Source organism: Astyanax mexicanus, chromosome 1, assembly GCF_023375975.1.
Source record: "Astyanax mexicanus isolate ESR-SI-001 chromosome 1, AstMex3_surface, whole genome shotgun sequence".
NCBI lineage: Eukaryota > Metazoa > Chordata > Actinopteri > Characiformes > Acestrorhamphidae > Astyanax > Astyanax mexicanus.
In genome coordinates this window covers 52,488,398-52,515,143 of record NC_064408.1, presented here as the reverse complement: position 1 = coordinate 52,515,143, position 26,746 = coordinate 52,488,398, and the positions used below count along the sequence as shown (strand labels likewise).

Here is a 26,746-nt window from a genome sequence, read left to right as displayed (position 1 = left end):
TTTGGGAGAAATTTCTCCATTCTGAAGAGACTCTCCCATTCCTGCTCCTCGTGTGTTTAGAATGGCCCTGTGATGATCAAAAGGTATTCAAATGTAAATAGTACCAAATTCCAGTTTTCATGTAAATATGAAATGTATTGTTCTGGTTGGATATTTAAGAAAAGCACAAAGAAATAGTCTCAGAGTTTGTCTGTAACCAAGAGACCTCCCATGCTCTGCATGTAGCCACTATTTTAAATATCCTATGAACTATTCTTAACTGTTATCTTGTTTGATTTGGTCTTATGGATTAATTTAGGAATATAGTTTCATTTGCCAATGTAGGTCACAATAAATCATTAACTGTTGATCTGTAGTAATCGCTTTGTTGAGTGTTTCGTTCACTCTTAATGTCTGAGGAGAAACTCAAGTGTTAGGTTCTGGACTGCTGAACATCTCAACCCAGACACAGTGAGAAAAATAAGTATTTGAACACTCTGCAACTTTACAAGTCCGCCCACTTAGAAACCATGGAGGGGTCTGAAATTTTCCATCTTAGGTGCATGTCCACTGTGAGAGACATAATGTAAAAAAAAAAAAAAAAAAAAAAATCTGGAAATCACAATGTATGATTTTTTTTTTTTTTTTTTTTTTATAATTTATTTGTGTTGCCTATTTTCCCCTCACTGTATTTTTGGGTATTGTGTAATTTTTATGCCCATATCTAACTATTTAACCAGACCTGGTTTTATTAGACAGAATCTAATCTTAGTATGTATGCTACTGATATTGGTTAACTGTTCCTTTTTACCTAGTTTGTATTTATAAATTGTATTTAGATTAGTTTAAATTAGTATCTTACTAATTTAAATTAAGTCTCATCTAACGTACTGGGAAGACGTAATTACGCATTTGGGAGAAAAGGCATATAGGCCTGTTGTCTCCTTTTCTACACCTCCAATCTCAGGTATCCAAATATTAAATTTTCTGGTCAGGCATGCACACCACACTACACCATCTAAACTCTATGGGCAAGAAACCCTATATTCTACTAACTCTACATTCACCTGCATGTGTAACATGGTGATGCTATTGATTCGCTGCCTGTATAATATATATATTTTTATTTGAGGTCTGATAGAATGTAATACACTAAAAGTCTATATTTACAAACACAAGTCAAAAGGAATTCAATGATAACAGGTGTGCTCTTTATGCAGGAACATCATAAAAGCAGATGTTATTTGGTCAAACTAGGGATGCATTTAATGAAAATAATTAATAAAATCCAGCTAAAATACATCCAAACACTAACCAGACACTGTGGTTCACACATATAAACAATATACATAAAAAGCCATGTTAGAGACGGGACTGAGCCATTTTAATTTTATACTAAGCAGCAAAATCTTTTTTCAAGTTCTAATACACAGCACAATAGTCTAAATAAAGGAATAACTACAAAAAGAAAAGAAATCAGGCAAGAATCTGAAGAGGAGATAATCATACATAAGTATACCTTACATCCCATATTCACCCTTAAGCTGCCTCTTGCAATGTATCGTGCCATGAGTTCATCTAGAGAAGACTGCACCCTTTATTAACTAACTGTTTTCCAGCTTGCATGCAGGCACAGACTGTTTTAAGCATGTGTTAACCTTTGGCATAACTTCCAACTGTTTATATTATTAGTGACAATTATTTTATTAATGAAAAAACCCTCATTAGCAGCTATATCTACTTTTTAAATTTATGACCTTATCTTTCAGAAACAGTGTTAATTATTTTTATATGCAATAAACAATGATTTTCGTGTTTGGATAAAAATTGCTGCTGTGGAAATTAAAAGATGTGGACAGTAGTATGCTTCGTGACGCTGGATCATTACTATGATTTTAAGAACAGTAATAAGCTCTACCAATCCAAACAGCACTGTGAGTAATGAGTTATTACATAAAAACAAACACAGAACTGCAAACAACTAGCAGATTTGGCACTTTGCCAAGCTTTCTTTTTATTTCCTATAACCAGTACCGGGTCTGTTGGACGCAACAGGTTAAACATAAGTTTTCCACTGACCTCAGAGACAATTCGCCAAGATGTTTGAGTACATTTTTTAAAAATTCTTTAGTATATTGACGGAGCCTTGTTTTAATTACTCAATTACTGTTCATCTTGAAGCAAAACAACTTACATTATTAGGTGCACCTAAAATCCTCAAATTTTGCCAAAAATCGTCAGTGTGTCTTATAATCCGGAGCGCCTTATCTATAAATTTTACCAGTCAGGTTGTAAGGAGCAGTAAAGCCACTCCACTGAAGTACAGCATAATACAGGAGTTTTAGTAAAGTTTCTCCAGCACCGAGGCTGGAGCAGTATTATCATTAGCCGCTAACTGTGCTTGGCGCTAGCTTTTTTGCCATTTAGAGGTGAGTATTATCAGCCTGTAGCCTGCTGCTAACCCCAGCTAGCACTGCTGGAGCAGCATTAGCATTAGCTGCTAACTGCACTAAGCGGTAGCTCTTTCACCATTCAGAGGTGGGTAAATCAGACTGTAACCTGCATGTTTACTTGTTTAAAACAAGTTACATGGGAAGAAACGCTAGCTAATACTGCCATGGCTTGCTGGAACTCTCAGGGTTCCTCACTGTAGCACTGTAGAGCAGCATAAGCCGCTAACTACGGCTGGCGCTAGCGGTTTGCGGCTAAGGCTAATGCTACTGCTACCAACTTATCACCACCCAGCGGCGAGACCAGCTGAATTAGAAGGAATCCTTGGCGACATGACAACAACCTAGTGTTATAATCCAGCGCTTTATAATCCAGTGCGCCTTATGTATGAAAATAGACCAGACAACAGACTTTTATTGATAGTGTGCCTTATAATCCAGTGCAAAAACGCAATATACGAATGTAAAGAGTGATATCTATACAAGAATTAGTACCATCAAATACTCCCTCTTTAATGAGGCCAAAATAACATCCCCTGATTTGGACATGCCTACTGAAAACCATTATGTGTGTGTGTGTGTGTGTGTTGTGTGTGTGTAATACACCATCAGCCCCAGCCTCCTCTGATGAGTACCATTCATGACACGTCTTGAACAAAAACTCTGATGAGCTCTGCCATTTGGGGGCTCTTTTTTCCAGGCCAGCAGAAAACAGGCGATCAATCTCTCTCAGTGCAAAGAGGACGATCTGCTAGCAGCAGGCAGGCCCTTATTAAAGAAACATGCCATTCAGGTCTCTCTCAGGCCAAGCCCCGGCATCACTTATTCACACCTGCGGTGCCGGCGGACGCAGGATTTAAACCAAATGCTGCACAGAGGCCAGGGCCAACCCAAACCACCACAACCCACAAACCCCAACCCTGCACGGGCCTAGCTGTAGAAAGCTGCTGCAGCAGCAGAGAGGCAGCAAGTGGTTCCTGAGCTGCATATTTCACACCTACTGCAGCCAGAGATGATGACCCAGACTCAGACATGAGAACCTAATGCATCAGCTACAACTAAAATACATATAGAAACAAAAAACTGTACACACGCCCAGTATTTAGCTATACTAGAACAGCAAAAAACAGAGGTATGACATGGCAACCACTTTTTTCACACCTGATAATATACATAAATTAATTTTACACTCATTGTCCTATGAATCTAAGAATGATGTACTGAACTGTGAATTGTGTGTGGGTCTTTCAACAATGAATGTGTTTAGTGATATGTGCTAGAGTCTCTTGTCTGTTCGCATAAACAATTCTAGCCAGACACCACAGTCCTGATTACTGCTATTCACTACGTTGTCTACTGCAAGGTGCCAGTGCCCTCTATGATGTACGGTACTCCTCTAAAACACATGACATGAGCATCATGGAGTAATAAATGCCCACACAACTGTAGAAATGGAACGTCCCATCCACCTGCAGCCACTATCCAACCTCGCATAAACTCCCATAATTCACATCACCAGGCCATGAGCCAGTGTTCAACCTCATTCACAGGATTAAAAACAGGGTATTGCATCTTATTAGACAAAAAGCTCAACTTCATGGGATGTGAACAGTGGTTTTTAATGAGCTTCTTGTGCACTTTTTAAGTTATTAAAGCCTCGTTTTAAATGTCAGGGCACTCTGGATTCTAGCAAGAGGGTGTGGAGCTACTTTGAGTCTGGATAACGATTTAAAAAGCGATTTATCGGGGCAAAATATGCCCTGATACGGCCGTTGTACAGAGTGCAAAATTACAGTATCTCAGGAAGCTGTAGGAAAGCATAGGTGGGCTATTCAACAAAGGGATTACTTTTTATCATGCTTTACTACACCAATTTTACTTTTATGGATAGTTTGGGAATTTATTAAATAGTTAATTTACTGTAACAAACTTTAATCATTAGAAACAGACGATATTTGAAAATTATAAGAATAAAAAAAAAGACTATTAGACATTTTTTTAATCGTGCAATATATATAATATATAATTCAGCAAAAACTATTTGATTCAGAGTAGACTGTTGTAAAATGGTAAATTGTGGAGAAATGTACATACACATACTGCTTTACAGTGATTGTGCTGTGTTGTGTTAATCCAGACTACTAAATGGGTTAATGTTTGCAAAATTAGGGACAACTTTTACCGCACAGTAAATGTAACCCCTACATTTATGCAGTACCTCTATTACAGAGCATTTCACCATATTCTAAACAAACAATACTTTCATCCAGCACAATCAATCCTGTATCAAGTCATCATTATCTAGTGCATTAGAAGTTTGGAAATCCCAGCTCGTCTTGTGAACATCATCATCTGTGTGGAACAGATGAATGACCAGGATGCTGTTGTTTTTATTGCTAAGCCATCTCCAGCTTTTCAAGAGTCAGAAGATAACAAGTTATGAATATTTTCCTCCCATCTGTGAGCTTCCAGAGATGGAGAAAGAGAGAGAGAGAGAATGACATGATGCCAGTGGATAACAGAGGAAGCGATAAAGATAAAGAGGGAGAAGGGTGGGTGAAAGGGAGGGATATGGAGGGAGGGAGGGAGGGTGGGAAGGAGAGAGAGTGTGATGGAGTGAGCTATAGAGGGGAAATATGGAGAAGATGGAAAAAGAGAGAACATGAAGACAGAGCTGGTGCTAAAAGGTCGATTACTGAACTGTGAAGAGAGATTGCTGAGGCGCGCAGAGAGAGAGAAAGAGAAAGAGAGAGAGGGAGAGAAAAGAGAAAGAAAAAGCAAGACCAACAAAGAGAGGTGGATGAAAGAAGGTGGGAGAGTGAAAGGTGACATACACACAGCCATTAAAAAGGCTTAAAGTTCAGTGTTAAAATGAGCGATTATGATGAAAAGCTGCGCCTCGCCGTAACAATCATTTACTTTTTTTTCTATTTCTGGAACGTAGAAGAGATGGAAGGGAATGTGGCAAAGTGGGAGGATTCAGCACTATATATATAGAGAGAGAGAGAGAGAGAGAGAGAGAGACAGAGAGACTCTTCATAGCTCTGTATTGTGTATGACTCTGAGCTGATGCCTAATTTGAATAGATGGGGAATGGGGAATGCTAGCTAAGATAGGCTGAGAATCAATATCACACACACACACACACACAACATGGGTATATCAGATAGTGTTTTTTGTGCAGAGCTAAAGCAGAGCAACACTATTACAATATGAAAGGCAGTGGAGAAATGAGAAGAGAAGATCAGCAGCAGAGCAAAAGTAAAGGCAGCACACAGAATGAGAATAAGAGTGTGTGTGTGTGTGTGTGTGTGTGTGTGTATGTGTGTGTGCATGTCTTAGAAAGAGAACTGCTCTGATTTTCCTCTCAGAATGATGGACAGACAGGCATATGCACACACAGACAGACAGAGAGAGACAGAGAGAGAGAGAGATGGACACTGCAGTGTAAATATGAAGTATTTAGAACGTGTAAAGGTGAGCTGTATAGGAAGACTAATCCTTATTCACTGCCCCAAATATGAACCCAAAAACACATCATTATTATCAGCCACTCAGAGGCGCTCCCCAGCCTGCCTTTCCTACAGTCTGACAGTTCCACAGCTCACCGAGGAACAACAACCCTGCTACTGGTGCAGCTCATGAAAAAAGATCCTCTCCTCTTCTCACAAACACAAATGTGGTGTGGAAGGGTGTGTGGAGATTTAAATAGAGATTTATATGCTTCAGTGTTAACTGATCTAACTGTTTACACTACTGAGCATAAAGCAGGCTAATCTGGCTGGAGGGTGCAGCAGGTCCAGTACTTCTGGATTAAGCTGGAGTGTGTTTGTGATCCAATACTGATACCCGACCTCTCTTCTGGATGAATGCAATCAAAATCTCAATGCACTGTTTCAAAATTTAGAGTCTGATGATATTACTGCAGCAAACAGATCACAGAATCTCTATTCATTTCAGAAGAAACACTGAGTAAACAGGTGTCTACATTTTTTTGCTGTATACTCCAAGAATATGGAAACATTTATTGAAATCCTGTGAATATAAAATGTATTTAAATTTAAATAAATATTAAACTTCCTTTAAATAACAAAAATATATTCTCATACTAAGACCTACACTGACTGTAGCCTAGGCTTCGGAATGCAGCTTCTGCATACTTAAAGAGAGTTTGATTGCCTGTTCTTCAGCTTATGCTGCTTGTCCAGACCCACATCGTATTTTTTTTTACCTGTTTTCACAACTATTCTTGTGGCTCAACCTTGTAAATCTGTATAATTGTATAATGTACTGTACAATTGTATGATTAAAGTCCTTTATGTTTACTTGCAAATGTCTGGTCAGTTTTAGTAAACTTACAGTAGTGCTAAACTTTTGTTTTAGGTTAAAAGCTAAAATGAAAATCTATTTTTTTCCCCACAGTGTTTTATTGTGTGAGTTATTTGACTGTCCCTCAACAGCAGTTTTACATGCTGAGTAGAAATAAGGTACTGGCTTTTATTTATTATTTATTTTTTTAATTACCGCATTGGTCATTTGGTGTACACATGTTGGATGCCTGTCCTGACAGCTCCAACACTTCAGCTTCCTCCTCATTTAATACACCTTAATCCAGCAGGTAATTAGCATGATATTTGTGACTTCAACACAGAAATCACTTTTTGATTGATTTCCCAGCTTTGCAAATGTGGTTTAATGCATTTCTGATTGCAACTGGGAAAGGGGGCAAAGCGGGGTGAATATTTGGTTCAGTACGTTAAACTTTTGAATTTGAAAATTGTGTTCAATCATATAATATAATAATATAAAGCTTATGAATTTTAAGTCTAGCAGTCCAGCTAACAGATCAATGTACTTAGTTGCATATAAACACTCAAACAGCCCTGGTAAATTTCCATATATGGTTGATTTTTGACAGCAAGTTAACAAATACTCAAAATGAGTATTTGAAAAATGATAAAAAGTGAAAAATGATCAAAATGAAGATTTGTGCCCAAAAGCGATGTTTATATGTGTCTCATGCATCATGCAGAATTTGATTTAGTGATGTATTAAAGCAAATAAAATTAGACACTGCTGGATCTGAACTGGGGACCAAGCTGGATTTCATAAAATACCAACTAATATTATGAGAAATTATTTACGGTCTCCGTTTCATAAAGTGTGAACATACAGTATAAAAATCATGAGACTCTTTTTACTTTGAAAATAAATCAGATAATATGGATAGAAAAAATATCTTTTAGATGTTTGATTGTACACCACCAACTGAGAAATTCAGATAATGCACTGCTCTTATACAAACACACACTTGGTATCAATTCAGAATTCCACTTTGGGATGCTGGAAAGCTGTGATTCTCACTTCATATTCAGCCACCTTTTCACAGCAGCTTGTCTGAAGACACGATTCAGCAGATGTGAAGCACTTTTGACTCTGGCTGTGCTCACACATCGCCTGCAGATACGATGGTGTAATACAGGCTTTTCAGCCATCCACACTTTAGCACTGCTCACGGTATCAGTTACACAGAGCGTGATGTTCTGCTGCTCTGGGATATGAACTGTAGCAGGAACCTTGATTCAGATTCACAGTACGTGATCACACCGGTCAGTGCAGACCAACCCGAGCTGGTGACCCTGACCAATAGAGCATCGGGGTTCAAAGAAGGAAGTTTGAAAAAGATATTTGTACACTTTCAATTTATTTCCTCCACACACTGCATGACTGCAACTCATCTGTCTTTTACTTCCAGTCTGTCACGCTTGATGATAACACAAGATTTTTTTTGTAAGAGAGTGCGACTGTTTAAGACAATTCATCATACTTTACTGTGAGCCCAGGACTTTAGCGGAGACTTTAAATTACTGACATTTCAGTTTACCTTTACCTTTAAGCAATTTAGAGTAACACATGTTATAAAGCTCAGGAAAAAATTATGAGTTTCTTTGATTTTACAAAATTGAAAACCCCTGGAATATAATCAAGAGGAAGATTGATGATCACAAGCCATCAAACCAAGCTGAACTACTTGAATTTTTGCACCAGGAGTGGCATAAAATTATCTAAAAGCAGTGTGTAAGACTGGTGGAGGAGAACATGCCAAGATGCATGAAAACTGTGATAAAAAAACAGGGTTATTCCACCAATTATTGATTTCTGAACTCTTAAAACTTTATAAATATGATCTTGTTTTCTTTGCATTATTTGTAATCTGAAAGCTCTACCTCTTTTTTGTTATTTCAGCCATTTCTCATTTTCTGCAAATAAACGCTCTAAATAACAATATTTTTATTTGCAATTTGGGAGAAATGTTGTCTGTAGTTTATAGAATAAAACAATAATGTTCATTTTACTCAAATATATATATTTGAGTAAAATCTACTCCAGTAGATTCACAAACTGGAGTGGTCTCTTAATTTAGTCCTAAACAATAAATATAAGCCAAAAGCTCACGGCCACTTATTAAACTGAAGTAAATAAGGGAGTAACTTTAACTAGAGCCCAACTGTAACGATCAAATGACTGAGTTACAGCATCTCAGAATTCACAAGGCTTATGAAGCGCTCCAGGTCAGAAGTGCAGAGTACTCACTGATAGTGAACCACAGGGACAATAAAGGCCATCATGTCTGATCCAACCTGACAGAAAGGTTACTATGTGTTACAATATACAACACACTAAACCCCAAGAGAGCCTGTCTACTAGCCTACAATGGACATGTGTTCACTGGAACTGGACTTTGGAGCAATGATATCTAACTGAACGTACAGAACAATGATGATCTGAGCACACTGGACACTGTCAATACACTAGACTATCTGAGAATAAGCAAGAAACTAGTTTGTGAGACTGCGGGTACTGTTGTAAAGTCATATTTTCATTAAAATATTTGTTTTCAAATAAAATACGTGTAAAAATGTATTTATCAGTTTCATTGGCAGTTTTGATTACCCACAAAGAGACTACCATTTGTGCATGTAATGCCCCCAAAAATGTGAAATTTTTGTTACTGCAAACCCACAGAGAAAACATGAACAATTATAACAAAAAATGCTATTTTAGAAGCCTCACTGGAACTGACCAGAGAGCGGAGATGTTTCTTATTCATATTTGATGCCTGCACCGGATTTATCATATTTCCATATTTATTTATTCATGCATGCATGTATTCATTGGTTAATTTATTTATTTAACAAAGTTTAGACGTGGAAAATTTTACAGCGTGCTCCTTTAAGGATCGGGGAGAGAGAAGCCCCAGTGGTGAAGCTAACAAAGTGACTTTGATCACATTTGAACTTACGCACACTCACCACCTCATAAATATTTCAGACCGTCATTTTATGGCGGCAAAAAAAAGAAAAAGAGCGGTAAATCCATCAATCCAGAGCAACATGTCTGAAGCCTAATGGTAGACGAGGGCTTTTAAATCAAAAAAGCTTCACGGCTGCATCCATATGTATGTTCAGTAGTGGTGGGTAGTACAAATATTATGGGCAGCAATAGCATTTTTAGAACAACATGAATCATAAAGAAGACAAATCAATTATAGGAATATATCAATATAACAACAGCCAATGTACAGCAGCTGTGTAGACAGTTTAATAACATGTACTAGACTGCATGAGCAGGTTATTATTCTGGAATGTTGATTATATTTTTGTTTTATTAAATTATTGTTTCTAATTGTTTGGGGTTTTTTTAATTTTTGTCTAGTATTCTTCTAATTCTTTTTAAGTTTTTCCATATTTATTATATTTATTGTATTTTCATTTTCGTCACTGAGGTCCACAGAAACAGCCATTAATCATTTCACACAATGAATTCACCTCTTTTTACTCCTTTTGAATTACACAGACTGTTTTGATTACTGTACCAAAAATATTGACATACAGTATGTAAATGACCTCTGATTGGTTGCCATGTATTGTGCTTAATAAGCAGTCTGAAGGTCTAAAACCTCAATAGCCAAGGCTTAACAATCAGAGAACTGTGTATTACACCTTTCTACGCGTTTTTCCGTAATCTGACCCTTTTAAATGTATTTTTCTGGGACAATCTGTGCATTTAAATGCGTCCCCTCGCGTTAAATATAGCACTCAAAGAAAATACGGATACGGACAGGGAATAAATCACCCATAGGGCATGGAAATAAAATAAGCAGGAGTCAGTATTTTTTTTGCCATATCGCTCAACCTTAATGTACATGAGCATGAAAATGCCAACAAAACAGACGGCCTTGTTAATGCCGCCCATTTACAAATCCATTTAATGCTTGCTAATATCTGCTGATGTATGTGTATGAGTTTGTGCTTGTGTGTGTGTGTGTGTTTGTGTGTGTTTTATATACATATACACACACGTACAGGAAGAGCCATTAAATATGCGCTGTAATTTTTTCTTCCTGCATGGCGTCGGCTGGATTCCAGCATGGGCTTTAATTGGAATGGCTGAGAGTGTTTGGCATCTCATAAATGATGTATGCGCTCCTTTCTTTTATCATTTAAATCATAAAGCTCTTTGGAGGGGAGGAGGCAGCCTGGCGCTGCTGTGGCCCGGCACTGCCTCTGAAAGTGGCTTCACACACGCGGCACCGCCCCGCAATTTCATTAACACTAACCACTGCAGCCGAGAGCCGAGAGCCAAGAGGGAGAGCAGAGGATGAAAAATACATAACTGCATAATGTTCCACACACACACACACACACAGCCGTACACACAGGAAGACAATTGGGAGCTAATCAGAATCAAACTACAAGTGAGTGAGTGAGGGGGAGAGTGAGGGAGGGCTAGAAAGAGCATCAATAGACTTTAAATTTTTTCACTTTTAAAGGTATGTCAACAGTTTGGCGAACAATGTAAAATGTACCCAACCAAAACTTTGCTGTTAAGTTGGGCTATAAGTTTTTTTTTTTTTTAGCTAATCGGTGAAATATTTTACCCCACGCTTATTATCATTGCAATGTAAAGCCATGACAATGAGACTGTGGGAAACAGGCCCTCCATTAAAGAAACAGCTGTTAAAAACAAGCCCAGTTAGAGCACTGGGTTATTGATGACTGGAAAGTGGGTTTGATACCTGGGTTTGGCAAGCTGCCACACCGTTGGACCTTTGAGCAAAGCCTTAACCCTCACTGAACCTCGAGCACCGCAGAGATGTTAGATCACTAGTGATGATGACTAGTATGTACAGTTGCAAGAAAAAGTATGCAAACCCTTTGGGATTACTTAGATTTCTGCATAAATTGGTCATTAAATGTGTTCTGATCTTCATATAAGTCACTACTAATACCACACAAAAATGATATGTTTGCATGGTTTTATTGAACACATGTTAACTTTCACAGTGAGGGGGGAAAAGCACATAAACCTTTGGATTTGATAACTGGTTGATCCTCCTTTGGCAGCAAAAAACTCAACCAAACGTTTCCTGTAGTTGCAGATCAGACCTGCACAACAGTCAGGAGGAATTTTGGATCATTCCCCATTTACAAAACTGTTTCAGTTCAGCAATATTCTTGTTATCTGGTGTGAATCGCTCTCTTGAGGTCATAATCCACAGCACACAGCATCTCTATTGGGTTGATGTCAGGATTTTCTTCTGTTGAAGCCATTCAGTGGTTGATTTACTTCTATGTTTTGGGTCGTTGTCCTGTTGCATCATCCATCCTCTGTTGAGCTTCAGTTGGAGGACAGATGGTCTTAAGTTTTCCTGCAAAATGTCTTGGTAAACTTGGGAATTTATTTTTCTGTTGATGACGGCAATCCGTCCAGACCCTGATGCAGCAAAGCAGCCCCAAACCATGATGCTCCCTTCACCATATTTCACAGTTGGGATGAGGTTTTGATGATGGTGTGCTGTTCCTTTTTTCTCCACACATAACGTTGTGCGTTCTTTCCAAACAACTCAATTTTGGTTTCATCTGTCAACAGTATCCAGGTGCTTTTTTGCAAATTTTAAACGTGCAGCAATTTTTTTTTGGACAGCAGTGGCTTCCTCTGTGGTGTCCTCCCATGAACTCCCTTTTTGTTTAACATTTTTCTTATTGTATATTTGTCAACAAAAATGTTAGAATGTGCCAGAGGGTTTACATAATTTTTCTTGCAACTGTGTGTTTTCACTGCACATATGGGTTAAAGGCAGAGGTCACATTCCATATTTGCTCCCAGCACAAGCTAATATGACTAACATGGTTGTCATATCTTGTCCTGATATCTGGAGTTTCATTAATTTAGGATAAAAAAAATGATAGGCTAATATTGCTAACAAACTAAAAACACACTGATTATGAAGAACCGATCATGTCCTCATTTTGTTCTAAATGGTACCACCAAACTGTGAACCCAGTGTTGTGACTGCATGAGTGTGTCACATTCCTACTTGCCAGTTGTTTCCAGTTCCTTATCGGACAATGCTACTATTAGTTTAACAAGTAATTGGCCAATATTTAATTAAACTCTTCAGAGTAAAAACGATGATCCAGGATCAGTTGAGGTTTACTAAATTTGATAGGCTGAAAAAAGGTGATCTTAGATTAGTAGTTTCACTCTGAAATGCTTGATAAATGAGGTCCATTGTGTTTATATACACTAAATATGAAATGTCTCTCTCTCTCTCTCTCTCTCTCTCTCTCACACACACACACACACAAACTAACACACGTGAACTAAACATCAACATGTCATCATTAAAAACGCGTCATCGATTCATTTTCATTACTGTGAAGCAGTTAGGAACTGTTTGCCTCATAAACACTTGGCTGATGAAACACACGTGTGTTTAGTTTTGAAGGCTAGTCCTGATGAACTGCAGGTGAAAGCAGCCTAATTGCTTTTGTTCTTCATTAATAATCCAAATGTAATTAGCCCCCGCTGTTTGAATACTGAGATTGAATCCTGTAGCAGCCCTTCCCACCTCCCTCCTCTGCTTGTCAGTCATAAAGTGTCAGAAACTAGAAACTAAAGTTAAGATTACTCAAAAACAACATATAACCATACACACAAGTGTAGATGTGTAGATTTAAGTATTAAGGGCCCTATTTTACAGATCTATAGCGCACTAGTTAATTGCGGTTTGCGCAGCTGGATTTAGGGGCGTGTCCTGTGTCTTTGGTATCTTTGGGGTGCGAAAAATACACCTTGTGCAGCTCCAATGGCGCAAAGGGCGTGTTTTAATTCCCTTAGTTATTCATGGATGTGTTTTGGGCGTAACATGAAATAAACCGATCAAGGTGTCAGTATCCATCCCCTTTAAGAGTTAGCTGCGCTCTGACTTCTGTTCATTCCTATTTTAAGAGTGCATAAACTGACTGCGCGTCACGCTGTTCAAATAAGGGAAGCAGCTGAAATAAGGGAAGTGTAATGTTATTTTATTCTTTATTCTGTTTATTTTTTATGTAAAAACTGGGTTTGGAACACTGAATATTAATCAAGCAATCGATTATTTACACTGGAGGCCACTGAGCATTTACAGTTTAAAAGGGGTTAAAAATATTTTTAAAAAATTAGAAATAAAAACTGACATTTACTATAGACAATTAAAATATATACGTAAAAAAGGAAAAATAGGAATTTTTAAAAAGATCATAAAAATTGATACATAAAAAATAAAGAATTTATATGTTATGAAGAAAAAAATAATAGTAGTGAATTTAAAGTAAAATGATAAGAATGATAAAAAATTATAACATTTATATGAATAAACGAAAAAATATATAAATATATATATATATATATATATATATATATATATATATATATATATATATATATATATATATATATATATATATAGATAGATATACTTCTATTAAAATAATTAAAATAAATAAAAAAAAATAATAGAACATATAAACATACCAGAAATGTACCTGAACACCCGTCATTTCCAGACCACCACGCCCATCAGCCTTAATAGACTGTTGACTGGGTGTACGATGGCAACGCGTCACGCTACACGCCTTGCGCGGGGTGTACGACAGGGCCCTAAGTTAGCTTTTTTATTGCTTTTTAGCTACATCAGCCTCACAACTCCAGTGCAAAACTAAAAAAAAAAAAACTATTCTACATGCTAAATATGTCTTAGCTGATCGACTACAGCCGTAAAAAAAATCTCTTCTATTCAGTATCAGGAACTTGATATGTATGTATATATATGTGTGTGTGTGAGATGGAATACTGCCTGTGCTATAGTTCACAAAGCCGCAAGCCATAGCGATGGCAGGAGAAGCTGCCGCACAAGTGTTTCTTTTAAAATAAGCAGGCCCACTGTTAAAACCCTTTGATTTGATTTCCTATTGCCTGTGTTTATGCCTAAATCTGACAAGTCTAACAAATGGTGCTGGTATCGGCAATGGCCCGAAGGGACGTTGATGTATTTATTGCTACATCAGCATAATAGCACATGCCAGTAAAATGAAATCTGGAATCACATAACAACAGTCGTTACACTGGTGTATTGTGTGTGAATAATAATATTCTGAATAATTTTACAATGGCTGAATAATGTGCATATATGAATGATGACACACACTCACACATTTTCTTGGTTCAGTAGTTTTTTTTTGTGGAGCAGGAGGAGGTGTAGACTGTATTATGGAGAGGGTTTGCCTAAATATACTTAAAGCAAATCTGACTGCAAATTAATCAGGGCCTGAGTGACATAATGCTTAGCTAATATTAGTGAACAATATGCGAAGCCCACAGTTTTATTGTTATTAATATGTTGTGCTAATGATTAGCACCTTATTTGGGTAACACAAGCTTTTTGCATTAGAATAATATGAAAGACATTTAATTTTAATAAGGCCGATTTGCTCTTGGCTGCTAAACCCCCAAATGCAGTAATATGTATTTATTTTGTTCTTATTTTACAAAACAAGAACAAATGTTGTTTACCTGCTCTATTCACACTGTTCAACTTGTCTAACTGGTTCTTCTCATTTAGTACACAGTTTGTCTTGTAACCTTTTTTTTTACATTTTGATCCCATTTACACAGTCGATTACTCAACCCACTCATTAGGACTCCCCCTATCATTAGTAATGTCCCAAAACCAGGGGGGTGAAGACTAGCACATGCCTCCTCCGATACATGTAAAGTCAGCCACCGCTTCTTTTTGAACTGCAGCTGATGCAACATTGCCGAGTATCATCACAGTGAGCTCGGAGGAAAGTGCAGATACGGTTCTGATACATCGGCTCACAGGCGCTTTGTGCTGATTGAAATCACCCTTTTGAAGTGATGAGGGAAGAGAGCACCATCTTCCCACAATTGTGCTCTCTCAGGGCTCCAGCAGCACTTAGCCTGCCACTTGAGCCCCCTTTGTAACTTTCTTTTAACATTGTTCTTTATTACGTCCTACATTTGTTTGATTCTTGGTTTATATGTCAAGAAAAATCAGAAATCTTTTTCTAAAGCACTTTGAATTGCCTCTGTGTATGAAAGATGCTTTACAAATGAACTTTACAAATGAACCTTGCTTTTTTTTTGCCTTATGTTTTTACTCTATATTTTAAATATAATTATTTATTCTTTAGAACGATACCATTCTCTACACCTAAACATTAAATCAGTGTTACAATTCTCAAATTTATCATTAACTAATAATTATGATCTAAGCTGATGAATACTACAAACAATATTCAATATTCACAGTTCCAAAACTGTCAGTAAAACTACATTTCTAATCAAACACCAAAGCTGAACAATAACCATAGCTACCTTTAACCCTACCTACACATTCAGATTGCCACACTGAGTGATGTCGGACAATTAAACCCGTCTGTAATGGTTGTTTTAGAGGTCATGGTGCAGGTGTGTTTACAGCAGCAGCAGCATTGGATGCTGGAACTGTAATAAAACTTTTTAAACACCTAAAAAGTTTCCGACTCACTGCTTGTTTATCATTTTAAAACATTTGTGAAATTAAACGGACATTACAGCTCCATTACAGTGACGATTACGTCTGTTAAACACAATTTCACTTTAAAATCTAAAACAAACACAAAATTACAGTACCAGTACTTTTTTTTAAATACTGAAGACATTAAAGCGATACAGGAATATTTGGAGAAATTATTTTGTAAAAAAAAGTCCTTCTTCTAAGTACCACATTTATCTTAAAGGACAGATCTACACTCTTGCTATTTTAATCTCAGTGTCTTCATGAGGTAGAGTCACCTGGAATAGTTTTCTCATTGTCTTGAAGGAGGTGCTTAACAATAGTTGCTGCTTTTTTTTAATTTAATTATTATTTTTTGCACAGCAAAGTAACCACAACCCATGGACTGGATTGAATTTACAGTATTGTGCAAATGTGATTATTTACCCACTAAAACATTAGAATAAATACAAACATCAATGCAAAAAGTAGTGATTTTTATTATAACATCTCCAAAGCTCTCCCCATGGCACCCAGGAGAAACATGGAAACGAACTCCATATCATTTAAAATGCACCTTAACATTAAATGTTAAAGTTATATTAAACTGATCCATTAGGTCTAACTCCAAACGTAGTCCTAGATTTAACTTTGACCCAAACCTTTCCTACAAATATGAGAATGTTCATATTAACCAGAATTTCATTAAATATTATTTTCTTTTTTTTTCAGTATTCATATACAGCTCTGAAATTAAATTAAGAAACCACCTCAGTTTCTGGATCATTTTCTCTGATTTTGCTATTTATAGGTTTATGTTTGAGTAAAATGAACATTGTTGTTTTATTCTATAAACTACGAACAACATTTCTCCCAAATTCCAAATAAAAATAGTCCTATAGAGCATATATTTGCAGAAATGAGAAATGGCTCAAATAACAAAAAGACGCAGAGCTTTTAGACCTCAAATAATACAGAAAACAAGTTCATATTCATAAAGTTTCAGAAATCAATATAGGTGGAATAACCCTGGTTTTTAATCACAGTTTTCATGCATCATGTTATGGTGCTCCCCTCCACCAGTCTTACACACTGCTTTTGGATAACTTTATGCCACTCCTGGTGCAAAAATTCAATCAGTTCAGTTTGGTTTGATGGCTTGTGATCATCCATCTTCCTCTTGATTATATTCCACAGGTTTTCAATTTGGTAAAATCAAAGAAACTCACCATTTTTAAGTGGTGTCTTAATTATTTATTTTTTTGTGGCTGTATATGCAGCCAAGGAGAGTGGGTACATTTATGTATAATCTTGCATTTGTCCTATAATTATACCTGTTCTTCATTTTAAACATTGAAAAGAAAGAACAAGAAGGAAGAAGCTTTCCTGAGCAGATGCGGAAGCTTCCCTTTACTGATACTGTAGATAGAAAAAGGTAGAAAGGGGGGTGCTGAGGGGAGATGGATGTGAAAGGTGTAGTGTTCCTCTGGAGCTCTCATCCTTCATGCTTAGCACTCTGTTCTCCTGGCCTGAGCAGTCCTCTGTGAGAACACACAAACGCTCCAGTACAAAGTCCAGCACAACACCTACTGATCTGCCCACTCTCGCCGCTCATTATACACTCTGACCGACTGAAGCTGAGAGCTCATTACCTGCCGTGAGTGTGTGACTGCTTCGTCCTCTCTCTGCAAAATTAGCCATTTTTAGTAATGCTGGGTTTTTAATTCACGATTACTTCAACAGGCAACTTCACTGTACTTGTGTAAACAACAATATCAACAACCAAACAGCATCTGAATCATATCGGACTACGACCTCGCACAGAATTACTGCAGCGGCCTTCCTAATCACGGAGGTGTTTTCAATTTTGCGCTTTAATTAAAAAATGATTGCAATGAAAAATAGGCTTATCGGGAAGGATAATGCGGCGCATTTATTCCTATTTCAGAGGGCAACAATTCCATTAAGGAACACAAGCTCATTACAAGCAGCTCCGGAACAGCGCGCATCAGATACTCGGAGAAGGCGCGGCGCAGCACACCAGTCATCTTGCCATCAGGAATGTTGAGCAGCCAATCACATGGCACTAATGTGTCTATTACAACGTAATGGATGAGGGAAAACAAACCTTTGAGAGGGTTGGTTTTCAGTTTTCTGCAAATATATTATAATAAATAGGGAGAAACAGTGTGTTAAAGCTGCTTAGGCTCTTGTTGTGCACCGCGCTCCCCCTCACTCCTTTGTTGTTCTTTTTCTAAGATGATCACAGGTTACAGCTCTCGACTCTGCAGCGCAATTATGTGCCCAATATAGAACGCTGTTCGGGGGAATTAAGATGTTGTTTGGAATGAATTATTTAGGGACATTAATGCATCTTGATACACGCCCAACAGTAAATAATGTAGAGTGACACTTTTAAGATCTGCTTGTGTGTATCGAGAGGGGGGTTAGAAAGAAACGCAACATCCAAGCTTCCCTCAGTAGATACAACTGAAGCGGTTGCTTTATGAACGCTACAAAATGTCAAGGTTTTTGAGAAGTGCCGCTTACTGGAAATACGGAAGGCGTCATTAAATCATCAAAATGGGGAACTGTGTGCGTTTTCTTACTGAAGCCATAAAGTGCTCAGACTGCACATAAAGCCCAATTCATCCAGCCAGAAAGCACTCTAGCAATCAGTCCGAGATAGAGCGAGTCCTGAGAGCAACAGAGACGAACGCGCAGGTACGCACTATATTCCCGCTCCCACACATCAATAATAATACTGCCACATTCAAACTCCTACATAGCAGCTGAGAGCAGGAGCAAATTAAGCCTGCAAAAAACATGGAAAAGTGTAGAGATACAGCACCAGTCAAAAGTTTGAACACACCTTCTCATTCAATGTTTTCTTTATTTTTCTTTATTTCAATGTGTTTTCTACATTGTAGATTAATATTGAAGACATATAACCTTTAAGGAACACATATTACTTAGAATTACCTAGTCCCACTACTAGAGGAACTCCTTCAAGATGCTGAGAAAACTACTCCAAGTGACTCTACCTCATAAAGACACTGAGATTAAAATACCAAGTGTGCAGATCTGTTCTCAAAGCTAAATGTGGTATTTAAAAATATTTAAAGTATAAAACATATTCTGGTTTGTTTAACATGTTTTGTTTATAAAATAATTCCACATTTATTCCTGTATAACTTTATTGTCTTTAATAGTAAATGAAAAATGTTAAAAATCTGAAAGAGAAGAGGGGTGTGCAAACTTTCGGCTGGTAGTGTTTCTAACTATGTGCTTTTTATTATTTTAAAAAGCCCAACTCATGAAATAATTACTTTGTTTTAAACAAATATGATTTAAGCCGTATGTAATCTGAAAACAAGTTGTTTTAAATGTACATCGACACACTATTACTATCAATCACACAAATTTCAACATATTCAGAATACAGGTGCTGGTCAACAAATTAGAATAATTTGAAATAGTGCAATCATGAAATTCTTTGAATGCATTTTTTGTGCAGAAAGCAAATCAGGTGTTCACCGCACCTGTCCTACTCGTTAGACTAATCACAGAACTCGTTACCTGGAAAAAAATTTGCTCAGCTGAGCTTTCCAAAAGGCCCATTTAGGCCATTTAACTGTGACACTGTTGTTTTATTGAATTAGAATAATGGAGAAACCGTTTCATTGAATTAGAATAATTTTTATTATAATTACAATCATCACTTTCTCAGTATTTTGTGGCTGCCCCCTTGGCTTGTATGACTGCCTGAAGTCTCCGCGGCATCGATTTGACCAGCTTGTCGCAAGTTTCTGCACTCACAGCTTCCCAGGCAGTGGCGATGTTCTGCTTCAGTTGGTCCAGCGTAGTAGGCTTTCTGTCGCGAATTTTCCGCTTGACGATGGCCCAAAGGTTTTCAATGACATTGAGGTCAGGCGAGTTGGCCGGCCATGCCAAAACTTCAAGCTGTTTTTTAGTGAACCAATCTTTGGTCGACTTTGCCGCATGAGCCGGTGCAAGATCCTGTTGAAATATGAAGTCTTCTTCGCCGAACTGTTCCTCAACAGTCGGAATCAGGAACGTTTCCAGAACATCTTGATATACGGCAGCATTGACAGTCTTCTTGAGGAAGCAGAGTTTCCCTACACCTCGAGCGGACATGCATCCCCAGACCATAACGCTCTTAACGGATCTTTTCACGCACTCGTGGTTGTAGGTTTCGCCACCACGACGCCAGACACGAGGACCTTGGTCACCGAAGGAGATGCAGAAGCGTGATTCGTCACTGAAGACCACTTTCTGCCAGTCTTCAGCAGTCCACTCGCCGTGTTCTTTGGCCCACTTCAGCCGTTTCTCCATTTGTTTCATGTTCAGCATCGGTTTTACTGCTGCAACGCGAGATTTGAAGCCGAGTTCGCGCAGACGACGGTAAGTGGTTGATCTGGAGACGTCTGCGCCGGTCTGCTTGTTCCACAAGTCGGTGAGCTCGGAAGTGGACTTGAACCGGTTGCTGACTGCGATCTTTCTCAGCTGCTTGTTGTCGCGAGCAGAAGTTTTTCGGACGCCGGAACAGTTGGTGCGCTTGCTGCAGTTTTTCTTGAGAGCTTTGCAGACGGAAGACTGGCTGATGCCGAGCTGCTCAGCAATTTTAGTTTGGGTCAAGCCTTGTTGGCGAAGGGCTTGAATTTGAGCCACTATTCCGGTTGAGAGGTTGCGCTGCTTACCCATGATTGATTTTACAACTTAGAAATTCTACTCAACCCTGACTTTATACTGCACAGTGAACACTCTTCACAGAAAACAAAAATTCGAGCATTTATTCTAATTCAATGAAACGGTTTCTCCATTATTCTAATTCAATAAAACAACAGTGTCACAGTTAAATGGCCTAAATGGGCCTTTTGGAAAGCTCAGCTGAGCAAATTAACGGCAGGTAACGAGTTCTGTGATAAGTCTAACGAGTAGGACAGGTGCGGTGAACACCTGATTTGCTTTCTGCACAAAAAATGCATTCAAAGAATTTCATGATTGCACTATTTCAAATTATTCTAATTCGTTGACCAGCACTAGTACACCGGGTTAGCTCCGCCCCCTCACGTTGAAGTTATAATGGGTTTTTCAGTACTGACTGCTTTTTGAACAAGGTACACTTGAGGGAAGCCCTGATAAAAAGTAACTGGGAGATTTGTATAAGTCTGGACGAAGATTCAGATCAGAAACCGTCATACTTGGCAGAGAGGAATTTAGTTTGGAAGGTTCATAACAATATAAACACACAAAAGCACAGGTCTGCCATGAAGTGGAAGCTGCTGGAACACTTGTGTCCCTGTCTACAGCCAAGCTAGTTTTATATTGCCATGAAATCAGAGTCTGCTGTCCAAAGAAGCCCTGCTCTTGTCAAAAGTGATGCCCCAACATCAGGAGGGTGAAGACCAACACATGCCTCCTCCGACACATGTGAAGTCAGCCACCCCCTTTTTTCGAGTAGCATCACAGAGCACTCGGAGGAAAGCGCAGCGTCTCGGTTCCGATGCATCAGCTCACAGACGCCTCGTGCTGATTGACATCACCCTTTAAAGTGATGTGGGGAGAGAGAGCCATCTACCCACCCAGAGAGACCAAGGGCAATTGCGCTCTCTCAAGGCTCCTGTAGCTGAGGGCAAGGTACAAGAACAGGATCCGAACCGGCAATCTCCTGATCATAGCGACAGTACAGTAATTTTAAACCTTACATCTGATGTTTTCATTAAAACCGCAAAAAAAAAACTTTTTTTTTGCTACTCAGTCCAAGTCATTTCATTTTTTAGTATCTGCCAATACCAAGTCCTGATCCAATACTTTGACAATTCAGTGAAAGAACACATCCAAGTTGCCCCATAAGGTTTTTTATATTATATTTTATATACTTTTTAATTATTACTGAAACAACAGTATCGAAACTTACCATTTTTACAAGTACTAAATAGCCATATAAAATATTTCTATTAAAATAATTGTCTTAAATAAACAAACAAACAAAAAAAAACAAGCACATTCTGTGATTAATCATAATAAAGATCACAGATTGGGGGCAACTCTGATTAAAACAAATGACAGAAAAAGCCCTTCTCAAGTACTTGTGTGTGTAATTTAGTTTGAAAGATCTTTCCATAGTCATCCACTCACAAAGTTCTGTCCACGCTCCCCCACTGTCTTTGCTTTGGAAAGGAAAGCTTTGTTTCTGTGGCCCTGACACTAAAAGATTAACCCTCATTTGAAAGTGAAGTGCATGGCTGTATCTGATCTGACATCAGCTTGAAAGGCCACCGTCTTTAATTAGAACCTCTTTGAGCCTGGCTTATCTGTACCTGGGTCAGTTCTTGGGCCGATGAGTCTGCAGGGCACGTTCTGCCGTGGCTGTGTTTTAAATACAGTATGAGGTGAGCCGTGTTTGGATTAAGGGTATCGTTATTCAAGCTGTAAGGCTTATCTAGCCAGGTTTCAGACAGAAGAGAGGTTAAAATAATGCAAGGCTACTCCTGGGATAGGGTTTTATCTGATCTGTAGTCAGCGGGCGATAAGAGGGAGATTTAAAGCCACTATTTGAGTCATGGATCTTATCTGATCTCAGGTCAGCTGAAGTGTCAACAGTTTTAAGTGCTCTGGTTAAATACACACTCACACGTGAGAACGAGACACTTAGTTTACTGCTCTGGACCTGTTTTTATAATTACTCTGTAGAGATCAGCAGATCGGTAAACAAACTGAAAATCTCCCCCAACTCAAAGACAGTGTATCATCCAGGACATGACAGGTGTCAGGTGTGTGTGCAGTTCTGTTTGTGCAGCCTGTTTACTTTTCTGTCACTCTGCTCGAGCTTCAGAACTGTTCCTATAGTCTGACCTGTGGTCAGGAGTAGAAACAACATGCACAGGAAACTTACTTCAGAGATGCCTTTGATCTGATCCAGGGTCAGTTTGAGGAGCTGCTCATCTCTGCTTTCGGCCATCAGTTTCAGAGCAGCCAGCTTCAGCCCAGCACTCAACAGCAGAGACGAGATATGACCAATACACTGAGAGAGAGAGAGAGAGAGAGAGAGAGAGAGAGAGAGAGAGAGAGAGAGAGAGAGAGAGAGATTGAGTAAGAAAGAGCACAAAGTAAGAGGGGATAGAGGGAGAATGACAGTGGGAGTGAAAGAAAAAAATGAAGAAAGACAGAAGAGAGAGGTACAGAGTGAAAGGGAAAGAGAGATATGTGAAGATGGAGGGAGAAATAGAGAGAGAGAGAAAAGCAGTAAGAGGAGATTAAAAAGAATAAGTAAAAGAGAAGAAGAGAGTAGAAGGGAGATAATGTGGAGAGAGATGAAGACAAAAGTGAGGGTGATGAAGAAAGAGGAAGGGAGAGAAAGAGATGGAGGAAGAAAGGACAGAAGACAGGGAAGAGAAAGGAGTGATAGAGGGAGGGATAGAGAGAGAATGACAGAGTGTGAGGAAAGGGTAATAAAAAGACAAGAGAAGGAGAGAGGGAAAGAGCAAGAGATGAAAAGAGGGAGGGAAGGAGGGAAAAGTCAGAAAGAAATAGATGAGAGGAAATTACAGCAAGAAGGGAGGGAGGAAGATAATGTTTGAGAGAGAGAGAGATGGAGGGAGAAATAGAGGAGAGACAGAAAGAGACAAAAGTAGTAAAATGAGATTAAAAGAATGTGTAAAGGAGAAAAAGAGAGTCAGAGTGAGATAAAGTGGAGAGAGATGAAGACAGAAGTGAGGGAGAGGAAGAAAGAGCAAGGGAGAGACAGAGAAAGTTAGAGAGGGAAAGAAAGAGATGGAGGAAGATAAAATAGAGGATAGGGAAGAGAAAGGAGTGAGAGGGAAGGGTAATAGGAATGACAGAGAGAAGAAGGGAGGAGAGGAGTCAGAGAGAAAAAAGGGAAGGAAAGAAGAAAAAAGTCGAAAAAAATAGGAGAGAGGAAAAGACAGCAAGAAGAGAGGAAGGAAGATAATGTTTGAGAAAGATGGAGAAAGTGAGAAAGAGAGACAGAAGAGCGGGAACAAGGAAGGGAAGGACAGAGGGGGGAAAAGAAAGAGAGAGATAAGTATTTGTCTGTGTTGTGTGTGAAAATGTCAGAATGATATTTTTTTTCAACACTTGAAATCAGAGAGCAGAAATAACATTAAATCTGTGCGTACACACACACACACACACACACCTGTGGACTGAGTTTGTGCTTGGTAGTGTAGAGCGAGCGGCACATGGCCACCACCTCTCCCCCCACGCTGACCCCTGCCGGTGCTGTGCCGTGTGTGAGCAGCGCTGCTGTCAGACCCACCCACGGGTTCTGCTCACTCTCCAACCTGTGGAGGAAAAAAGTGAGCACTGAGAGTGAGTGTGAACATTTTCAACACCAGGACAAACTAACAAAATAAAATTAACACATTTAACAAAATATATTTTGATCTAGTGATTCCTTCTGACCAGTCATCAGACACTTTTCCACTGCAGGACTGAGCACAGAGGGAAACTGTTCTGATGGCTTTTCCACACGGATACAGGTCTGACAGGCTTTCTCAGCACATGAGGCCACAGAACTATTCCTTGGGAGGGATTAATGACACACAGATCCGTTGACTGGAGAGCCAAGCCGTGCTAACGCTGCAGTAGTGAAGCTGGTCAAACCCATTAAAGATATGGGCTAAAGCCTGTATGTAGCCTGTAACAACACTGGTCGAGGCCCGTTGATGTTAATAATACTGCTATACTGATGTTGGAAGAGCCTGGAAGTATTGTAGGACGAAGCCCATAGCTAGTGTGCTAATGCCATGGATATTATTTAGAACGTAGCACAATGTAGCTAGTGTGCTAACATTGTGGTAGTGATGTTGAACGAGGCAGATAGCTGGTTTGCTAACACTGCGCTATTAATGTTGGATCATGCCTGTAGCCGTTGTGCTAACACTGTGGTAGTGATGTTGGAGGAGGCTGGTAGTGGTGTGGGATGAGCCTGATGTGGATGTGGAATGAGCTGGTCAGTTCTCCATTTTACATTTAGGTTACCATGATCTGTTTCGCAAGTGAAATCAGGGTGGGAGTGAGATGATGCACAATTATTGCAGTACACTGTGCCTTTCCTGGTCCTGAACTACCAACACACACACAAAAAAAAAAAGCAATTGCAACCACTCTTCACATTCATTAGATTTTTTTCTTATGTTTCCTCTTGCAGTCAACAAACACTGCCTATTACAATAAACTGTACAGATCAGTATATTAACAACATTGTGGTATTGGCACATTTAGTCAAACTAACCATAAAGAGTGCATATCCAATTCCATAACAGGTTCATTATGGAAAAGAAGAGGGTTGTGCCCTTTTTTCGCTGCTGAATTTCTAAAGTGTTATACCTTTGACGTTCTTCTCTGCACATTACTCCACTATTGACCAGAAGCATACAGGTTTTCAACCCCATTGAGCTCTTAAGCAAAGCTCTCGAGCTGAAGCTACTCCAGAGGCAGGTACTTTTTAAGGGTTATTTGATTCCATTTTGGCATGTGGACCGGATCAAATCCTGGAAGCTAATTATCAGGCTACTGGAGGTATTAAGTCTTATCCTGAGTCCAAAATGTGTTTAGATAACCCCGGGGGTCCCACTCTTCTCCACTCTCCCCTACAGCACTCAATGAAATGTTTTCAAAGCACTTTCCCTGCTTGGTAAAATAAAGGGCTATAAAACTGTCTGAAATAGCAGAGTTGTAACTCATCTCCTGAAAAGCTGTAATTTTGGAGATAAACGGCTTTCTTCTGGCGGTGAGGATATACATTCCAGAATGAAGGGACAGTCCTTAGATGTATGAGCCGAGTTGCTTTTGGCCTGAGGTGGAAAAAGCAAAGCTGGGATAAATATGAGGGGCTAGGGTTTAGATTCAGGCTGACACATTCAAACAGCTACACAAGGCGAAGAGCTGAACCCTGGCCAGAATATCACTAACCGCCTCATCCATCTATTAGAAAAGAGCTGAGATGGAGAGATTTTCTTTCTGAACTTATTCCAGCTCCTTCAGGCACCAGTGTTTCTCGAGCTTGCTAGAACAGTACACGCTAAAGAGAGTTTAAAGTGCAGACAGGGACATAAACTCACACACCAACACATACAAAAACAAAGCTAATACAAAAAAAACAGTGTGTGTGCAGAGCAAAAAAATAGTCAAATCTTAAAACTTAATTTATTGTAAAATATTTGTATTTAAAATAAGAGGCCAGTACAGTTTTGTATTACCTGCTTTATTCCTTCATTACTAATCAGTTTAATTAATAGCAAGACAATCAACCACAATTAACTGCAATCAGCTGTTAAGCATGGTGGTGGGAAAATCATTCTCTGGGGCTGTTTTGCTACCATCTGATCTGCCAGGTGTGTTTTGACAAAAAGTGAACACAAGTGAAGAAAATAAAGACGGAGGACTA

At 38.8% G+C, this 26,746-nt stretch overlaps 1 protein-coding gene across 2 annotated transcripts in view; it reads right to left on the bottom strand.

Moving 5' to 3' along the window:
* The window catches only part of nbas (NBAS subunit of NRZ tethering complex), a 353,782-nt gene that overhangs the window by 6,762 nt on the left and 320,274 nt on the right, over positions 1 to 26,746 (bottom strand). For both annotated transcript variants that reach the window (XM_049479822.1, XM_049479826.1), the window contains 2 exons: positions 24,494 to 24,638; positions 23,231 to 23,359 (listed from right to left, as the gene is read on the bottom strand). In XM_049479822.1, coding sequence (XP_049335779.1) covers positions 23,231 to 23,359; positions 24,494 to 24,638 — 274 coding nt within the window. The remainder of the gene's footprint in view (positions 1 to 23,230; positions 23,360 to 24,493; positions 24,639 to 26,746) is intronic.